This window comes from Centruroides vittatus, unplaced genomic scaffold (assembly GCF_030686945.1).
Source record: "Centruroides vittatus isolate TY-2023 unplaced genomic scaffold, ASM3068694v2 contig_975, whole genome shotgun sequence".
Taxonomy (NCBI): domain Eukaryota; kingdom Metazoa; phylum Arthropoda; class Arachnida; order Scorpiones; family Buthidae; genus Centruroides; species Centruroides vittatus.
In genome coordinates, this window is record NW_027122648.1 from 2,658,105 (window position 1) to 2,680,626 (window position 22,522).

The 22,522-nt window shown below is 28.2% G+C and overlaps 2 protein-coding genes across 3 annotated transcripts in view; one reads left to right on the forward strand and one right to left on the reverse strand.

The window, feature by feature from the left end:
• The window catches only part of LOC136985711 (acetoacetyl-CoA synthetase-like), a 46,517-nt gene extending 45,950 nt beyond the window's left edge, over positions 1-567 (reverse strand). Inside the window, exon 1 of the mRNA XM_067283049.1 lies at positions 388-567. The gene's annotated coding sequence lies outside the window, so the exon portion shown is untranslated. The remainder of the gene's footprint in view (positions 1-387) is intronic.
• elgi (E3 ubiquitin-protein ligase NRDP1 elgi) lies at positions 383-22,305 on the forward strand. Of its 2 annotated transcripts, XM_067283055.1 has the most exons (8): positions 383-450; positions 8,756-8,806; positions 11,508-11,605; positions 14,035-14,334; positions 18,488-18,598; positions 18,683-18,762; positions 21,160-21,494; positions 21,813-22,305. In XM_067283055.1, exons 3-8 carry the CDS (start codon positions 11,516-11,518, stop codon positions 21,827-21,829), a joined length of 933 nt encoding a protein of 310 aa, XP_067139156.1. In that variant the 5' UTR covers positions 383-450; positions 8,756-8,806; positions 11,508-11,515; the 3' UTR covers positions 21,830-22,305. The 2 variants fall into 2 exon arrangements, with proteins under 2 accessions (XP_067139156.1, XP_067139157.1); XM_067283056.1 differs by lacking the exon at positions 21,813-22,305 and having other exon boundaries at positions 21,160-21,505.
• The last annotated feature ends 217 nt before the right edge of the window (positions 22,306-22,522 follow it).

Genomic DNA, 22,522 nt, shown 5'->3' on the forward strand with positions numbered 1-22,522 from the left:
TTATTTTATATATTATGATATTCTAATACAAGTAATAAAATAGAATTTTAAATAAGATTGACATTGAATAAACATAATTTGAAAAATTAAAGAAAAATTAATATTTATTTGATTTTTTAAAACAGTTTTGAAACAGAATTGCTATTTAAATAATATAATATGTAAAAGATTATAAAAATAAATATATTTAATAATTTAAACTCTCTAAATTTTCCATTTTCCCTTTCTTATCTTACCTATAAAAATCCACGCAACTTTTATGATTGAATATTGTTAATATATAAATATTTTTATTTAATTTAAAATATGTAAAATTATACTTCTTTTATAAATAACTTAAATTTTTTTAAATAATATTTTATCGTGTAAATATTTAAATTAACTCACCAGAGTGCGTTAGTCGCAGTTTGTTGTCATATAGGTTGACATCTTGCGAGGTGTAGTATTAAGGTAAATAAGTTTATCAAGGGTTTAAGTTTAAATATTTATTCTAATTTTGTTTATAATAAAAATAAAAATACATTAACAGCTCAAAAGATGAATCAGTTAATCAAATAAGAAGCATTTAAATCATTTAAAATTAGAACGGAACTGACATCACATCACTTTAAGTTTGTTGTTTGATTAGATTACAAAACTTCCTCTTTTTTTATTTACTTAATTAATTCATTCGTTAATTTAGATTTTAAACATTTATATGATTTGAAACTAAAATATAAAAAGAAAACTTAATTTTTATTAATCGTTTTTGAATGTAATGTGTCTTACAATTCAAATATGATTTTGAAAATTTGAATTAACCAATAAGAGTCTTTTCTGATGATCGTCATCTGATCTTAAAATTGAAAGTTGTTTCCAATTTAATATAATTTTTATCTTATTTATCTGTTGATTTAGTACTGTTGTGATGTTTTTTCACAGTCCTTGTAAGTAGTTCTCTTACTATTATTATTATTTATATACAGTATTAATATATAATAAAATACAGGAAATAGTTTCATACAAAATTGGTAGGAAACATCTATTATTTCACTAGCAAAACAAAGTATTCTCACGCTTGTGAGTAGGTGTGCAACGCGATCGCACCACTAATATGTACAGTACATGATATATAATCTGTGTTAAAATTCCTTTTATGTTGCAATATGAACTGTATTTGTTTCTATTAGTTATATATTTTTATAAGAATATCTAGGAATCTGTACATGTTAAAACAATTATTTTAAATTAATTCTTTGACTAGCTATTTACGAGATATATTTAGGTTAAAAAAGTTTTATATAATTAAAAAATTAAGAAAGTAAATTTTAAAAAGTAAAATAGAATCGTGCTGTAATGGAACTAGATGCGTCACTATTATTGTCTTCTGGAATAGGAATCGTTTTTGTCTGAAACAACTATAAACATAAAACTAAGTGGTAGTAGTAATATGTTTATTGAATACTTTTCTGTCAAAATATATGCAGATTATGACACACTATTAAATCAAAATGTGCTGTAATTATTTGAAATTGTTGATTAAAACTTTGAAGTGAGGCAATTAATGGCAGCACTTCTGATTTGCTGGAATTTGAAGTTATACTTGTATGATTGGCAGAATTTTGGTCATGTGTCATGTATGAAATTGTGAAGCTGCCAATGGGTTGCAATGGTCAGTGTGAATGAGGAGTGAAAGGATCCCATGTGGGTGCAATCAGCACTGACAGTGAGACAGATTCTATGGTTGCAATGAACTATTTATTTGACACAAAAGGAGCTTATAAGATTTCTGCAATCTTGAAAGTTCAAAGTTGGCAGTGGCCTCTGGGACATCCTTTCCTTTTCAAGATTGTCCCAAATGGAGGTGTGTCCCTGGTTTGTGAGAGTTCCCTTTGTGGCTTCAGAATGATGCAGTCAACTTCCAGTGATGGGAAGATATCAATCTGAGGAAGGGAGATGGAGATGGGCATGAGAGACACACAACAATTGGTTCTACACTTGGAACTTTCAGAAGAAGCTGTCATATCCTTGAAATTCTGGATTTTTATAATTTTTGCTTTCCTGGATGTTGTAACAGAGGGAAAGTATGGCAATCAGGCAAAAAATGACCCCCCCCCAGATTTTTACATTTTTGGACTTAGGAAACCTCAAAATGTCAAGAAATGCAAAAAAATAATTTGACTGTAATTTGTTAATTTCTGTGTATATGGACGTGTGTATCTGCGTGCGGCATGATTTGGTTCACTGCTTGAAGCTTAATAACTCCTGTGATTTTTGTCGAAAACACAGGAGTAGTTGTGGAGTGTTTTTAGTACCACAGTGCAGTAGGAAATATTTTAAAAAACTGTGCTTTCTTTAGTATAACTAGTATATTTTATACATCAGCATGTGGACTTGAAAGTTAGAGATACCATAAGATTTCAATGCGGTTTATGTCCAGAAATTGTAGAGTAATAAGTCTCCCACAAACATTATACAACAGGGGTGGCCAACTTTTGTGCACATAAGATCTACTTTTTATCGTAAAAATGTGTCGCGATCGACTTGTTGTCATAGGCATAGTCTAAGTGGGGAGGGGGAAGTGTGAAATACATACTATGTTTATACACTTTTTCAGTACGAAGTGCACTCACTGCTTATGAGTCGAGTCATAACTGCATGCATACAGTTGCGTTCGGTTACAAATATAATACATTAAGTCAAGACATCGCTAGCGATCGACCAAAATTAGCTTGGCGATCGACTTGTTGGCCACCCCTGTTATACAACAATTACTGTTTTATAATCAATTGGATTGCCATCCTGCTGAATCATATAAGACTTAAGTCCAGTTTTGCTGCACTGTCATTTAAATTACTGTTTAACCCATTGATGTATTTTCTGGTATTCATTATATCATTAATAAAAGCTATATTTCTATTTTTATAAGCTAGTCATCCCCAAACATTGTGGTCACCAGCATACTTTTTGATAGGCTGAAGATTTTTTGTATTAAGTGCAGCATTTAGTTTTCCGCATACAAAATCAGCCAAATAGATTAATTTTCATTTCATCAGAAAATATGACATTTCAATATCCAAACATTTTTGACTATTTTTCTCACTAATGAAAGGTTTTTTCTCACCATTCTCTCATGTAATTGTGCATTGTATAGTACATTTCTTATTGTTTGAGCCGAAACATACTTGCCTGATATTGTAGCAATATGAGTAGCTAAACTTTGAACACTCAAAAAAGGTTTTTAATAACTTTGCTTACAATGTGTTCAATTATGATTTCCTGTTTGTAAGATTCTTTGAACGTCCAGCTTACTTGCTGTTGCTCATACTTCGCAAAGATATTTTCACAACATTTAGTTACAAATTTACAAAAATAACTACTAACAGTTTTCTGTATTTGGTGTTTTAATTCCAAATGACACTCAAAATGTCTAAATTAGTATCATGTATGTAAGAAAAAATAACTTTTTACACAATGAAGGAAAAATTTATTGTCAAATGGATAAAAACCTTGAATTTGAACTTTTTGACAGTAAGATACATTATTAAAAACTGTTTATACGGAGTTTTATTTACGCCGTACCTGATTGGATGTCGGAGTCTGCGCATGTGGAAATTAACCACTGTAACCACTACGACTGGCGTACGCCTTCCCGTAAGAACGTAGCGTATTCGACCAGATGCGATATATCTAGGCTTGGACGGCTTGGGATATAATCTTATAATCGAGATGGGTTGATAATAATAATATTAATAAGCTCAAAGCCCAAATGGTTAGGAGTTGAAAGTTAAAATTTGGTATGCAGTTAGGGTACGTCACGAGAATGTACACTAAGAAGAGATTTTTGGAAGTCCCCCTGCGGGGGAGAGGGAGAGGCTTAAGGATTACCCTAAAGAACTCAGCTTCTACTGTACTAGTTTAGATGCGGATTTTTGCGGGAAATGAAACATATTTTTAGACCCTAAAAATTCTCTAATGTGTTTGGGAAGAGGGGTAACCTAATTCTTGCACTTGGTAAAAATGGGTAAAATCGGCTATAATGTAATAATCTTAATCTTGGCTATGGTTACTTTTTGCTCGAGCAACGCTGGACTCATCCACTAGTCATTATATAATTCTCCATAAAATTACATTAAAGGGAGCCGCAATACGAACTGGGCCATTAAAAACTAAATTTATTCATAACATCACTGCAACATCAGTACTACAAGACATTATTGCTAACATTGTTTAGGTGTTCACAGAAAGAACTTCACTTGTGAATGAATAACATGATAACTGAAACATGTTTAGTGATAGCAGTGATATTGCAATTGTGCACAAACGTATGCATTTATTGTCAGAAAGTGATAGTGAATAAAATCTTATACATAACTCACATTACATATTTTGCCCAATTTTTATGTTGATTAATTCTTTACGTTTTTTTCAAATGAAATTTATGTTTCTATAATACGTTTTTATTAAAAAGAAACATTTACTGGACTGTAAAACAAACGTACTACACCTTTTTAAGCATCCAGTAGGAAGTTTTTATTAGATTAAAAATGTTTTAACTGACGAAGGCTGATTAATGTAGCCGAAAACGTTTTTAATTTAATAAAAACTTCCTACTGGATGCTTAAAAGGTGTAGTACGTTTGTTACGTTTTTATTTATGTGCAATGTATATGCTTCCTGTGCACCTAGAAAGTCAGGGATTTTCATTAGTGTTTGGAAAAAGTCATGAAAAGTCAGGAAATTTGTCAAAAATTCAAGGACGTTGCCTCTTTGGTTACCTTGATTTTTTTGCTGATAATATGCTTGACTAAGTGCTGGCAGCAAGAAGTAATTTTCTGCAATAATCTTATGAAAAGAGGTGCAGAATATCATATTTTCAAGACTCAAAATTTCCCCAAAAATTTACAAAGTACAAAAGATGATAAATAATAATAATTTAAAAGATATTTATTATTTTTAATTTTAATAATTTAGATTTCATAACAAAATAATTTCTTATTTTGTTTATTTTATTTTTTTTGAGTTTATTAATATTTTATAAAGTTCAGGAAATTTATTAAGGGATAAATTTAATAAATATATACTTTTATACTTGGGACTTGAAGGAATCCTTAAGAAAGACATTCCCTTCGTAAGGACTTCATACTGCTGATTACTTGTATAATTCCTCTAAAAAATTGGTTTGGAGGCCTCAAAAGTACTTATTACAACATTGTTGACTATTACGAATTAATGACTGTGATCTATACATTTCTATTTTAACGATTTTCTTGAGAAATATAAACAAAAATTGTCACGAAACTTTGTATCTCCTGACAATGGGTTTGGTTGCCCAAAAGTGTTTGGAAAAACAGACATGAGCTTCCACAATCTTGCCTTTGCACATTTATGAAAAAAGCACTTGGCAATTCAATGATCCAAAAATAGAATTCAACTTTATTTTGTCTGGTTGGTTGTAGAGTTTAAAGAATTGTTTAATATGAAGTTCAGTTAAAAATTCTAATAATAAAGGAAAGCAGATTTTGTTTATATTTTAATGAAATTTGGCATTAATTATTATTTACTTTATGAATAAAAACAAAAACTTTTTATTAATAATAATTAATAAATTATTGTATCTATATGCCTATAAAATCTTTATATCAAGTGAAAGATCTTTTAAATAAGATTATAATGACTGTACAGATTAACACATTGTAATATCATCATTTAATATATGATTTGTCAATTTTATCTAATATATTTGATAAATTGATTAATTCTTTAGTTTGGTTATCAGATTTTAAATTTCTTTGAAGGTCATAATGCAGTTAACTAGACAACAATAGTATGAATCATAAGCTGAATGATAAATTCTGTTATGTAAAATATTAACATAGTTTAGTTTTCTTCTGTATATTTCTTCATTAATATAGTGGATATCTATTTCTTTAATTATCAACATAGGATATTTAATAATTTTAAAATAATATGGAGTAAGATTTACTCTCAAAAGTGTAGATTAATTCATTGTGACGTATGCAAAACCAATGTAATTGTTTAGTTTAGCTGAATCCCATTTTGAAAATAAATTGATTATTTATATAAATTAATTTATTTTCAGAACATATCAAATATATATATATTTGATTGTGTATTGTTATATTTGTATATTGTATATTGTTGTCTATATTTAAAAAATTGTGTTTTATAAATAAAACACAAAATTTTTTAAATATAGGTCATTTTACAACAGAAAATTTCTTTATAAAAAGTTTTTTTGCATTTTCAATGATTAGATAAATTGATAGAAGATAGGAATTAAATTGCTATAGTGAATAAATTTAATATATAAACTTACTACTAAGGTACTGTAAGGTACTATTATGAACTAATTTGAATGTAAATTTGTACTATGCTAATACTAAATTTGTGTTCTTATTTTATCAGAAATAATTTTGTGATTTATCAATACAATAAAAGTTATCAATGAAAAAAATTCTTTCTTAAATTAAGTTAACTGTTTCAGTATTGTTTACTTTTAATGGCACATTATCATAGCTAGATCTGACAAACCAGGAATGGCAAATTTTTCTGACAGTGGGTCAAAATTGAATTTGGAATTTATTAACTCAAAATTGCAAATCAAACATTTAATTTGAATAAATAAAAATAACAAAGTAAAATTTGTAAGCATTTTTTCTTAATTTTTTAATATGTATGACAAAAATAACAATAAATTCTATGTAAGTGTAAAGATGAAGATAATTCTTTTATCTGAAGTTCATAAGACTTCAAGCAGCTTCAGGACCTTGCTTCCACACTACATATGTAAAATTTTGAAATCTATCAAATATTTTTTTAATAATTTGTAAAAGCATAATACTTTCTAAACATTCATTGTGTAGGTATCATGAAATTATTCACAGGTTTGCCGTCTAGACTAATGGTCATTTTATTTTATAATTTATTTAATGAAAATGAAACTGTTGAAATTAGCTAATGGTCTGATAATTGTTAAATTTCATTAAATGAATTTTTATTATATAGTGATTAAAAGATATCTGGGCAGGATAAATCATTGCCATGCTAAACCAAGAGGTCCTTAATAAAGAAAACACAGCAGATTGAGAAGAAATAAAGGAAAGAGGGAGATATATGAAAGAATTTTGAGATGGAAAATAATTAATAGCAAAGATTCTGAGACAAGATGCTTGAAAATGGCTCATAAATAGATGCTTATTATTTCCTTATGATATTTTATATTGAATTTTGTTAATAAGTAGTTTAAATTTGAAGTTAATGTGTAAGAAGTCAGGCATTTCACATTATGCATTTAAGTATTGAAACAGGAATACTGATATATTACACATTTAACAATTCAAATATTTACTAAATATTTTTATAATTTAACTAATAGATTCAGAATGAGATTTATAATTGAATCTAACTGTAATAGACAATTATATAATCAAAAAGAAATTATATGATAAAGAACTTTCTAATGATGATAATTTTAACATTTCTGTTATTAAGTAACAGATTAAAAAATTAAATTATTGTAATCTAACATTAACTGTATGTTATCTAGTTACTATTATGTTTATAATTCTATTTTAAATCTACAGTTCACAAATGATGATGATAACTTCAAAATATACTATAAACTTGATATTTTGTTCAAAAATATTTTCAATAAATTATTCATGTAAAGGAAAAAATTTAATAAATTACAAATGACTGAACATTTTTATATACTGTTTATTGCTTTATTGGAAATTATAACAATATTTACGCCAATATCTGAGCACTTTAAAGCTTTTTGATCATCATCTAGGTTGCATACGTGGAAGAAATTTTATATTAGATGGAATTTAAGTCTGTTCCTGTTGATGAACAGAAAGGCTTGAAAGTATTTAAGAATTGGTATACTGTCAGGATTTAATAAAGCAGGAAATAGTGGACTTTGATAATTGGAGAAGTGAATTTTTATTTACATTTTTATGCTCTATTTAACAAAGATTTTAAAATTTAAATTTAATTGTTCTATGTTATAATTTTACAAGATTTGCATTTTGTGTCGTTTTAATTAATAAATGTATAAAACTTAACTTTTTTTTTTTTTAACTTTTTCACTCTACAGTTAAACCTATCAAAGTGAGTAGCACCATGTCAGCTGTCAAAAAAACATTTTGAAATTGATGAATTTGTAGCAATTCAATATTAGAAAAGCAGGGGGTCTACCCAAAACAGAAAAAATTGGCAAGTGGCCTACGAGACAAAAAAGTTTGGGAACCTCTGGCATAGACCTAACTTAAGGACTCAATGTCAATAAGAGACCCATGATATAACATAGTAGTGTTAATGGTATCATGATGATGCTACATATTGGATGTTGACAATTAAATTGTTTATTTACTAGATTGATGTTAATGTAACATGATGTTTTTTTTCTATAGTTATAATTTCAAAAATTATAAAAATTATTATTATATCATATTGTTATTTAAGCAATTTTTGAAATATGTTGGACAAGTTGCAGTATTCAAGGGTTACATGGAACTTACAACCTACATTTTATATGTAATGTTATTTGCAGCATGTTGACTTTGACTACATTTCAAAAATATTTTATATTGCAAGATTTAATAATCAATTACTATATTTTATATATTATATATGTGTATATTAGTTTTAAGAGTATAAATTTAATAAACTAAATATAAAACCTATTTTATACTGTAGACACATTAGTCTGTGAAGAGATTTCCCCATATTAATTAATTTCTGTTTCATAGGTATTATATCCTGCAGTATTCTGGGTCCCAATTAAAGGTCATGGAATAAAAGTAATTTAAACAATTTCTATAATAATTTCATTATTTCTCTATTATTAATTTAAATATATTAATTGGATTCAAGGAATTTTTTCATTTTATTTTATATTTTTTTTACGAGGAAAAAGAAAATGACGACAAACAATAAAAATGTACACAGGAAAAAATTAATATATATTTAACTTTTTCAATTTGATAAACTTAAATGTTATAAATAAAATCTTCTAGTCGTCTTCAGATTAAAATATTAGCTTGAAGATGATTAGAACAATAGCTAATAAATATTTGTTTTGTTTTTGAATTTAATTTCTGCTTAAAGGTTTGCCTTTATTTATTTATTTTATTTTAGTTTTTGTGTAAACTTTGCGTAAAAATAAATTTTCCTGAATTCTTGGATCTTTTTAAGATTATCTACTATATTATTTATATAAAGAAGATAAGTTATTTGATATTTTATTATTCACTGATTTTAATTTCAGGTTCGTAGTAAGAGAAGAAAACAATTTCTTGAATACTTTCAAAAAATAGTTTGTTAATTATTAATGTTAGTAAAATTCTATATTGTGTGCTGATGCACTTAATTTACAGCTTATATATATATATAATCAATAATACAGCAAAATATTTAAGGAATGTTGTAATATCCTTTAAATATTTTGATTAGTGTGGATTTTCATACATTAAAAATGATTAGAAATGCATAACCATAAAACACATTAATTCATTATGCTAATTATAAATGTTATTTTGTTTTAATTGTAATAATTCTTTTTAATAATAGAAGAAATATTTTATACTTATCCAGCTATTGATAAATCTTACAATTACTTACAAGTATAAACAAAAAGAAAACTTTAAAATATTCATTAGTAGAAGACTGCATAAAATTTTTAATATCACATTTGTCATTTTAATATTGTAAGGATACAGTTACAGATGGCATTGACTTTATCTAGAGATGCTTTCCACTTCAATATTTGAAATTGTTTAAAGTGCCCATTGGCAAATAATATAGTTTAAAGTACACTTTATTACAAAACTCATCTAATGGATTTTTAAAACAATTTTCTATATGTATTGAGATAACTTTTATCTGGAGGATCTTCCTTAACTCCATTGTGTGGATTTTTCCTTTCTTATGCCATGGACATACAATGTTAAGACACTGATGGCCAGATGCTTGAACAGTTAAGGCATCGGTGTTATGCAAACCTGCCTCAAGTATTTCTGAAAAAAAGATTTTTATTGCAAATTTATTTCAATGTAGTATAACATATTACCGTATTCGTGGGCAATTCCATATTTCTATTTTATTCAATACATTGAAGTTTATTAGTTTATTGCTTCATTGTTTCTTGAGAAGAGTAAGAATAGAAAATTGCTTATCAATTTTTGAATATATTAATGCTAATGCTCTGTAATAGAAAGTATATGAATTATGTTCTGTGGCCTCAAAGGTCACAAACCACTGAGTTAAGGTGTCAGCTTACTGTTCTGGGAACCCAGATATGGATTAAAACATTCCAGGAATTTTTTGGTGTTGGTTTGTTCATCCCTCACCACTCTATTGTCCCATTGTGGGCCTGGCCAAACCCATGCTGGGCTTGGTAAAAAGGCCCTCTTATAGTTTCCACAGAGCAGGAAAAAAAAAGAAAAGAAAAAAATGTGGAAACCCTACAGATTTTATAACAACATTGATCAATAGTCCAATACACCTGTAGCACCAAACAGTTTGCCAGATTTTCTGAACATAGCCTAATAAGAAAATGTGGTGGATCATTTGGTACTAGAGATGTTTTTCTGTTGTCTGCTATTAGTTACTATTTTAAAGTAAATTTTAGTTCAAGTTTTTATTGGTTTGCAAAAAGAAAACATAACTGCAATTTTTTTTTTTTTTGGTTTACTGTTCTGTTTAATTTAGTCTTATTATTTTCTTTTATATAAATTTTTATTTTTATCTTCATATCCTGTACTTTTACTAATAGCAAATAATTTGTGTAGACCTTTTTTTAATGAAAATATTCAAGTAAAATAACCTGAAATATGTTTGGCAAATAAAATTTTGTTTAATAATTTTTTAGTTTAAATCCTTAACTTTTCTTAACAAACACGAAGTTATAATGATTAGAGAAATCTTAATATCATCCTGTTTATTTTCTTGTTGGTGGAAATGATATGATTCAACTGAAAATTATGCAACTAATTTTTAGTTGAATCATATCATTAATTACTAATAATCATTTAGTTGATGATGATTTTAAACTTCTATACTTGGTTAATAAAAATAATTTTATTGTAATTTAATCTTTCTGCACCATTTATTAAGAAAATTAGTATGAGACTTGTTACAAAAAGGTAATTAATCAATATGTGATTTTATTACAATGATTTTATTTAAAAAAATTTATGCAGAATCTATAAGTATTTATTTTTCATATTTATATAGTTTAACTTATTTAAATATGGGAGAAAGCCATTTTGTAAATCTTGTGTAATTCATTTGACTTTCTTCTTGTATAATTAACACAGGAAAAAAGTCAGCTATACACTGCATAAAATTGAAATAATTGATTTCAAATCCTATGTTACAGCAATTGAAATCATTTATTATTAATTTTCTAATATATATTACTTTCACACTAGAACTTTTTAATATAATGAGAAGTTGTGATCATAATTTTAAGTAAATGTAACATTTTTTATGTTTTTATAGATAACAATATGGGTTATGAAGTAGCAAGATTTGTGGGTGATGTTGACGAAGAATTAATCTGTCCAATATGTTCAGGAGTGCTAGAAGATCCGTTACAAGTAATTGTTATATAAATACTTATCACCATAATATATATTAATGAAATGAGATGAATACATTTCTGCAATATGTGTGATAACTGATAAGTAATTCCTAATTATTAGAAATTAATTCAGTGATGTATTTATTTATTTCAGATTTCTTATGTCATGCTACAATAGAAAAGATATTTAACTAAAACACATTATGCTAATATAAAATTATATGTAACAATATTTTTAGTTTTATTATTAATGAAAAATGTATCAATTATTGATAAATGCTTTCAAACTATTTTTATTGTAGATCTTCTTTAATTTATTTCTGTTTGTTGTGAAATATTTGTATAGAGTGAATAATGAAAGATTATTTTAAAATTTGATGTTCTAGATTTCTATTATCAGTATAAATTTTGAATAAATATACTCTGATAAGAGGGAAATCAGTAGATGTTAAGTTCAGAGAATAATTTGTCAATGTTAGTTCAATAGCAAAACTTTGAGTAAAATTTTATTTTATGTATTTCTTTCTTTAAAAGACTCAATGTATAAACTACACTCTATAATGTAGCAAATATTTTCCTTCTAACATACTTGAATTGAGAGAGAAATTTCTAATGCAGACTTAAAAATTGTCAATTTATTGAAATGAGGATTTTTAAGTATTGTTGTGAAAGTCCTTGCTACAATAGTTAAAAGTGCATGTAAATTAACAAAAGATGATCATTATATTGGGTTGTTCGGAAAGTTCGTAGCGATTTTTGATAGCCGACAGTTGAGACACCGATTGACGCAAAAATGATTAGAATTGTACAAACCAATGAATATTACGATAAATGACCTTGAGACGCGTCCGTTACAAAAAAAACCGTTAAGATTATTCAAATAGCGTTTAATTTGGCTCATTGCAAAAATGGATGCGAACAACGTGCATTATCGACACTTGTTTCTTTTCTTTTTTCGTAAACGCAAAAATGCTGTACAAACAGCAAAAAAGATATGTGATGTTTATGGTGGGAGTGCTGTATCAGAATCAACTGTTCGAAAGTGGTTTGCAAAATTTAAAACGGGTAATTTCAGCCTTGAAGATGCTCCTTGCTCAGGAAGACCTCCTGTTATTGAAGAGGACCAAATCAAAGCATTATTGGATGAAAACCCTCATTACACAACTCGAGAGATTGCAGACATAGTGAAGTCATCAAACAGTACTGTATTTCAACATCTAAAGAAGCTCGGATACGTGAATCGTTATGACATTTGGATACCTCACGACTTAACGGAAAAAAACTTACTGGATCGCATCTCCATTTGTGATTCTCTTGAAAGACGAAATGAAAATGACCCTTTTCTGAAGCGTTTAGTGACAGGTGATGAAAAGTGGATCATTTATAACAACATCAGCCGAAAACGATCGTGGGGTAAGAAAAATGAATCACCATTAAAAACTCCAAAGGCCGGTCTTCATCCAAAGAAGGTCATGCTCACTGTCTGGTGGGATTGGAAAGGAATCCTGTACTATGAGCTGCTTCCACAGAATCAAACAATTGATTCTGATAAGTATTGTTCCCAATTGGATAAGCTGAACATGGCAATTAAAGAAAAACGTCCGGAACTGGCCAATAGAAAAGGCATTGTGTTTCACCAAGATAATGCCAGACCTCACACGTCTTTACGAACACGCCAAAAATTATTGGAACTAGGCTGGGATGTTTTACCCCACCCCCCTTACTCACCTGACCTTGCCCCGTCGGACTACCATTTGTTCCGTTCTCTACAAAATTCCCTTCATGATAAAAACTTTGATACTTTGGAAGCTTGCAAAAACCACATGGATCAGTTTTTCGCGGAAAAAACTGGAAAGTTCTACGAAGAGGGTATCATGAAGCTGCCTCATAGATGGCAACACATCATTAAAAACAATGGCGCATACATAATGGAATAAAAGTATATTTTTAGTATTAAAACAATTTCTTTTATTTTTCTTAAAAATTGTTACGAACTTTCCGAACAACCCAATATTAGTGAAAACTAATAAATTAGCAGGAAAACTAAACAAAGGTGCTGTACTATCTCAGATATAGTGACACACTCTGGATTTAATCTTGGGAACCAAGTTGAATTGTTAAAAAATTTTTATATGAAACCAATAAACTTTCCTCCTTATATGACTGCTAATTCATAAGTAGTATAGAAATAGAAGACGCCACAGAATATAAATAAAAAAATGAATTTTAATCAGGAAAAGATTTTTGGAAAATTTTGTAGTGTTTGTTTTCGTTTTTCTTTGTAGGGTGCCAAGGACCCTTGGCCCCCTTTGGGTTTACCACTGCTCAGATGTAAAGTTCAAAATTTAATATTAGCAAATATATGTATAGATTTGTTACTTGTATTTTATGTGATATTAATGTTTTATATTTATTAATTAAATACTGTAATTAATTTCTTTTTAGGCACCTCAATGTGAACATGCTTTTTGTAAAGAATGTATAAATGAATGGTTAGCTCATCAACCATCTTGTCCAGTAGATCGTCAGCCTATAACTCCTGCTGATCTTAAAGCAGTTCCTCGAATTTTACGAAATTTATTGTCCCGTCTACAAATTTCCTGTGATAATTCTTCATTTGGTTGCACTGTTGTAGTAAAATTAGATAGATTAGCCATGCATAGGGAAGAATGTGAGCATAATCCTAAACGTCCAGTACCATGTGAACAAGGTTGTGGATTAGTAATTCCAAAAGATGAACTAAAGGTTTGTATTACAAATATAATTTGTTTTTAAAACATTTTGTATAAAAAACAATATAAAACATTTCATCTATTTACCAGATTTCCGATCCTTTGCCAACCACTCAAGAAGTTAACTAATCACACTGAAATTTTTGATGCACTATTAGAAATATTATTTTTATTTTGTAACGTGTAAGATTAACCTAAATATAGGTTAACTGAAAAATCCACTAGAGGTATCTTAAATACATCATTCAAACAAACATCATTGATTATAACTGTTAATATAATTTACACTCCACTATTTCCATTTTTCAAATAAATTTGATGCATTAACATTTTTTTGTTTTATTTATATTTGTACCTGATATAATCAATAACATCATTGACTACACTGGTTTGAGAGTAAAGAATTAGCTTAAACATAATACTCAATATGTTTCTTTTAAATATACAATTAACTCAACATATGTCTGCCCATTATTTGTAATAGTCATTTAGAAAATTAATAAAAAATAATTAACTTTTGATATTATTATAATAAAATACACATTACATGTACATGTATATGTGTGTATTAAAAAAGAAAATTATAGAAACACACACACATATATGTGTGTGTGTTTCTATAATTTTCTTTTTCAATATTTAATCCTTCAGTTAGTGAATTCTTAATCTCTGGAAAATTTGATCAGGGTTGTAACATGGATGGTCATTATTGTATTAAATGTCATTGATACAATACATAAACATGAGAATATATGTCTGAATTTGATTATTTTTAAAATACTTATTGGACCTAATAAAAATCTTTCAAAAAATTATTTAAATCTTACAGTTTGATCTTTTATGAAAATTGAGTATTTTTAATATAGGATTACAAATTTAATAAGGGGGAAATTAAGTTTTCTACTAAATATATTTGCTTATCTGTGAGTTTCTTATTTGCATGGCAAAGTGACTGATAACTACAATTCCAACAAAAAAACCTCTAGCTTATTCTTCAATACTATCAAACAGAAATATTTTGTACACTTATAAGTATTTTATATTAGTAAACTTTTATTATAACTGAAGATTTTACATTAAAAATTTACATGTTGATAATACATAAAAAAAGTTATGAGCAGTTGAAAAAAGGGTGGGGAGGTGGGGAAAAAACTCGGACAGAGCCATTTCTGACACACAATACCTCAGACAGTACATTAATATATAGTTATTTCCACTTTGACTTGTATAACAGCATTCATGCAATCATTCATTGTATCAACAGGCATTCATTTGGAGTAATTTCGTACCAAATTTGCTTAATTTTTTGCTTTAAGCCATTCACACATCCTTGAGGACTTTTTCTCAGTGCCCTTTTTAATTTTACCCCACATACTTTCTATAAATTAAAGGTTGGGACTGCTCAATGTCCATTTTAATATGTTAATATTATGTTGGGCCAGTCAAACCTTGGTGGTTTTAGCAGTATGGCAACTTGCACCATCTTGTTGGGAATTAAAATGTCTGTGATATTGTAATTTTTCTAATGATGGTAATAGGTTTTCTAAAAAACAGCACACTTATAAACTGGAACTGTATAACTAAATAATCAACACCTAAATGTGATTTCCAGCACATAAACACAAATTTACTGCTCAAATGTTTTCAGCCAAAAAAGTTCAAGCAGTAAATTTGTGTTTATTTTGTGTTGGATATTGTATTTAGATGTCATTTATTTAATAGGTTTTCCTCAAGGATTTGTTGATATTTTGCCACATTTACTGATTTCTCAATGAAATGCAAATTTCCCACACCTTGGGCCAACATGAACCCTCACACCATAACACTTGCTGGGAATTTTACAGTGTGCTGTAGACAGTCATGATGAAATGCCTGTTCTTGCTTTCTAATGGACTTTTTCTCTATTGACTTTGATGCAGATATCAAACTTTGCCTCATCACTAAAAACAACCTGCTTCCACTGTGCCAGCATTAGTGCTCTTTGGCCCACTACATTCAGTTTTTATTTTATGTTTTTGTGAGAAATGATTTTGCTTTTGTCTATGAAAACAAATCACATCTCACAATTGTTAAGAAAAATATTTTCTTACCTGATAGAAGCTGTAGCCAAGTTTGTGCAGATGGATACAAGTTTCTTTTGTAACTTCCTTTCCAGTAACTTTATTTCATTTGTTCACTAATTCACCAAGTGATGCTCTTATATTTTTTTTAATTATTTCATAAAAATGTTTGTGATCAGTCTTTGTTATAGTTGCTGGCCTTCCAATTGAGTTTTTTGGATGAATTTTACCAGTTTCCTGATCTCTTGAAACAATACACCATACTGTGGAATTACATTTTTAATTCCTTTACAATTTTTCTTAAGGATTTGTTCTGTCTATGGAAGATGATAATTACTTCACATACATCAACACTTATAGTTTTACCAGGTGCCATTTTTCATTCAACAAATACACCTTAATAATGTTAATACAGAAAAATATGCAAATATCACATGTCAGCTCATTTACACATTTAAGAATAGGTCATTTAATGTATTGTCTGAGGTATTATTTGTCAGAAATGGCTCTGTTCAAGCTTTTTTTGTTGTACATGCTTTTTCAGTTGCTCAAATTTTTTATGTAAAATCTTCAATTATAATGAAAGTTTACTAATATAAAAGAATTATAAATGTACAAAATGTTTCTGTTTGATATTATTGAAGGATAAGCTAGAGATTGATTAAAATAACATGCTGTTTGAGGTTTTTTGTTGGGGTCATATGGAGGTATTTGAGGGAAAGTCAATAAATAAGTATAATTTTCATATGATTTACTAAGCTTAAATTTTTGGTTTTTCTTAGCAACTTCAATCACACAGGGATACATTAGTTGAATATGTAGACTTTATTATTGTATTTGGAAATGCACTTTGGTTTCTATTAACCTATTCTCTTCAATTTTCTTTTTACAGATAGAATTCAATTGTTTAACACATTGTTATTAAAACTGAGCAATTAAACTGGATATATTTTTAAAAAACCTGTATATGGATAAAAGTACAATTGATTAGATTTTAAAAATTAAATAAATAAAATAAACTGAAATACTTGTTTACATTCACCCTTTCATTCTTGAATGTTAATACTGAAACAAACATTATCCTGCTTCTCAGCAATGCAATTCAAAAGTGGCACAGTAATTTTGGAATCATGCTGCCTTTACAGATATGGCAATGCTGCCATGATGATTACTCAATGCATGCAAAAGAAGCCATTTTGGTTCACAAATTAGCATATTTTCTTACATCCCAATTGTAACAGCAGTTATTACAACATTATACTTATTTATTGACTTTCCCTCATATTACTCAAGAAAATTCATTTGAGAAATTCTGTTATTTCATTAACAATTTCCCACTGCTGTTCTAGTAGAAGAAAGTTTAGAAAACTTTAGAGGAAGTTTAGTGTTGTTCCAAACTTTTTTGTGATGAATTAGTTATATATCAAATGTTTTTAACTTACGATATTTTGGAAGTAAATTTACTTATTTAAAAAAGTTGGATATATTCACTTGCATTGTATATTTAAAATTATGTAAACTATGCACAATTATTATTAACTTGTATTTAATTTACATGTATTTAGACTTGAATTTAATTATGCAGGTTAAAATATCTAAACAGAATATCATTTTTATAAACTGCTGTCATAATCTAATGCTCTACTGTCAAAGTTTAAATTATATTTTTACTTTAAAATACACGCACTTTAAATATTTAACATTTACATTATCTAAATGTTTATCGTTTTTGAATACTAAATTGATATCCCATTTCAGTAATGTTAGAATAATTAACCATCAAGCATGTAGGATAGTGATGTAATTGCAGAAAGGAAGAATTACACACTAATTGGACACATTGTTACGCAAAGAAATATTAATATTTAAGTTTTTTATATACAAAAATCATTTAAAAGTCAATGGCATATCAAATGCCTACCGAATTAAAATTTCTATGAAACATTGTGCTATGTTTTTTGTAATGGCAGTTGTCTTCACACACATTACGATTACATTCTTTCTTTACATTTCTATACCTTTCCATATTACATTATTGGGTGGTAATCTGAAATATCTCAAAGTTATCAACAGTACAATGTACTATTTCAATTTTTTTTAATATAGGAACATAACTGTGTGAAAGAATTAAGAATTTTAGTACAAAATCAACAACAAAAGTTAAATGATTTGCAGCTTCAGCTTAATGAACAAAGAAGAGAACTTAATTTATTAAAAGTAAGTGATATTTTAATCAAAAGAATGATTTGCTTTTATTTTCAGTTTAAAATGATCTTATGATTTATAAAATACATGTAACAGGAATGTATCAGAGCTATTAGACTTTCGAGTCCTTCAATACCAGCCATTGTTGAATCTATTGAACAAGATGAAGTTGTAAGGTGAGTCAGATAGTTTTGCTGATTATTAAAATACAGTATAAGCTGTTGAAACATTTAAGTGAAATTTTATTTGATTATACTATTTGTTAGCTTAATTATATTTTAAATAGATCTTTCTGCTGGAAATGTGTAATACTTATTTCTGTAGTAATAAAAACAATTTTTTTATATTTTACAAACTGATATTTATCATAAAATAATGTAGTGAGAAAAATTAATAGCTTTGTATTATTTGTGTACTTTATGGTCTTGTTTTGTGCAGGGGTTGTGTATCATTAGGTACCATGTACTGTATATTTGTGCTTTGCTGTAAGTAGTCCAGGTGATTGCCTACATTTCTGCAATCATTTACAATTAACAGATAAATTTTAAAATTGTTAAAAGCATAAGTGTAATGCTTTAATTATATTGAAGAACATTTTACTTTGATTTTTCTGAATATGCAGAGCAAAATTTTATTATACTATATCAAGTATATTTGAAAAAATACTTGCACATCAATTGTATCCACCACATTAAATAGCATTCAATAGTTCATTATATTTGGACTCTCAGAAGCTGAAGAAACCATTTACTGACTTCAGAGTCAGATTTGATGGCACTAGGAATAACTTAGGTTTTTTTTTTAACTCTCTCCACCCTGTGAGCATTAAGACGGCCTGTTATAGCAAGGATTTGGCCAGGTCCACAATAAGGCAGCCAGGTGGTGACAGATGGGGCTAGACATATCCAGACAGCCCACCCTCTGAAAAATTTCTGGGGATTTATTGACCCGTCCAGATTCAAACCTGGGTCCCCAGAGTGGTAGGTTGCCACCTTGACTGCTCAGCCATCCAGCCGTCGGAATAGCTTAGGCATGCACATATTGCAACAGATTTTTCTTCATTTTTTTACTACCACTCCTTTCTATATATAATTCGTCACCACCACTGCATCTCCTCTCCCCATTGTGCAATCATATGTACAATAAATGTCAATTAACAACAAAATATTCCAAAATAAATGAATTATTTTGTATGCACAAATACTCAGATGACCTCCCCTCCCCATGTCAGCATTCATCAACATCCTCTGCCCATCTCAATGTCATTGCAATAAATGCACGTCGCCTTAATCTAACCGTTAACCCTCTGTGAGAACATAAATTGTACTGTACATATCAGTCTCACATGAAACAAGACTCTACTGTAATATAATGTGGAAATTCATCTAAACTTCGACTAAATTCTTTATCAAATTAATGTCTTCATCAAATTAAAATATTTCAGTAATTTTTTTACTTAATATCCTTTTCTCAGAAGTAATGAATAGATTGTTTTTGTTTACAATCATCTAAATTGAATTTACAGAGGAATTGCAATTTAAAAGAAGAAAACTATTTCACAAAAACCAGATGAATTGTAATAATTAAAAAGCATCTGTTGGCTGAATCTAAAAGTAGAATCAGTCAACTGTAAAATTATTTTTAAAAGATTCAAATTTTACTTATTTAGTTTTTTATAGAACTATATTTTTGTATTTCAGGAGTCAATAAATGATGTTTAAGTTTATATTTATTAAAAAAGAAAAAAGTGAATATCGAAAACAAAAATTTACATACAAGTAATTGAAAACCAGTATTGTAAGAGTTGGCAATTCCAGTCAAATCTTGTCCAATTTAACTCTTTAAACACAAATTTTTACATTAAAGAAATATATGATCTTTTTTGTGCAATTTTTCTTACCTAAATTCAACTTAACATAATGAAATTTTATTTTATTCTATTTTCTGAAGGAATAAGTAGCAAATAGTGTGTTCATTATAATCTTGTCAATTTATGTCATTGCAATACTTCCTTTTCTTCAAAAGTGGAGGGAAAAAATTATAATTTTCTTGTGCTTTCTCTTTACATTGTATATTGCAGATATATGTATATACAGTTATTACAAATACAGTTTAAGGATTTAAATCTTTAAACACAAAATTGGCCTTTTGAAAAGTTGTTTCACTGGTTTTTCTGTACAAGTTCCTCTAGTAATCTGATGGATAAAAACAATTTGGGTCTGAATGTACAGAGAAAGAAGTTTTCAGAGCTTAGAGTTAAGGAACAGTTTTTAATTTAGGTAAAACTATCAATTTTAAAAAATGAAACTTAACAGAAATGGTCAGATTTTCTTTAAATAGTTGTTAGCACAAATTTCTGTTTTCAGTTTGTCCAGCAAACTTATAAATTTTATAGTGTTTTATTTTGTATTACCTTAATATATATTCTTTAAAATGAATCAAATTAATTATAACAATAAAAAAGATTTCTTAGAAATAAAAGATTTTCATTCAGTTTTTTCAAGTTATTTCAAGTTTTTTCAAGTCATTATAAATGATGAACCATTCTAAAATTAGCCAAATTTGTTTTTCAGATGGGCTAGTTCTCTGCAGAGGGCGAGAGTTACTAGATGGGGAGGAATGATATCGACTCCCGATGCCGTTCTTCAGTCCATGGTTAGAAGAGCATTGAGTGAAAGCGGATGTCCCCCGCACATAATCAACGACTTGATGGAAAACGCTCATGAGCGCAGATGGCCACCCGGACTGAGCACGCTGGAAACACGTCAAATGAATCGCCGTTATTACGAAAATTACGTCTGCAAGCGCATACCCGGCAAGCAGGCAGTGGTTGTTATGGCATGTGATAATTCCCACATGAATGCGGACATGTTGTTGGAGCCTGGTTTAGTAATGATATTTGCCCATGGTATAGAATGACATACATTTATACTTATAGTTAGGTTATAAAAATTGTTAAATATGTGCCTGTTGTTGAAGTTGAAATATTTTTACATAAATATTTTTAAAAAAGCAAAGTAGTACTACAAAGTTTTTTCTTTTAAGAATACTGTTTAAGCAGGAAATTTTCGTAGCGATTTTTTTTTAATAGTTTATTTTTAAAAAGTTAAGAAAAAATTTTTAAAGTACCAATTGTAAGAGAGAGAAATCACTATGAAAATTTCCAAAAATGTTTAAAGTCGCTACGAAAATACATACTGATTTATAGTATTCTAATTCTTTCCAGCTCTGTCGACCATGTGAAAAGATTGTCCACACTAGGAGCATTACGACGACGAAGATGACAGAAGTCTTTGGCCCAGTGGTTCATTATATTACAATATTTAATATAACTTTGTTGCAGAAAACCTCATCATTATGATAACTTTAAATTTGTATTGCTTAAAAACGACATTCCATTTAATTTTGAGCATCTAAAAAACATTCCTAAAATTTGAGTGCAATTGTTATATTGTTGGAGGATTATTATTATTATTATTATTACTTTTTTCCCAAACATTTTAAGTTTTTTCCTTAAGGAAGTATGACTTGTTGCATGTCAAAATATGTTATTTCTAGAATAGTGTTGCTTGCCAAATTCTATTGCTTTGTGTAATATATTTGGGCTTTCCAATGTAAATATAAGTGTGCCAAATTGGATTACGGTATTAGTAAATGTTAAAAAGATTTTTGGCGTGTGTATTTATATGACTGAAAATAAATTGTTTTTATAAGTTTTTTCTTTTGGTTTTAATTTTTTAAAATTTAATCTTAACCAACATTTTTATGTTGATTTCAGATTTAGATGCATTTTGATTCTAGTTCAAGAATAAAAATGTAATCTGTGTTCCCTAATATATTGATGGTGATGATCAGACAGGTGAGGTTTGGGCTGAAGTATGGGACAGCTCAGAAATTTTCCTGGGTGAGTTGACCTGGATAGGCACTCAATGAAAA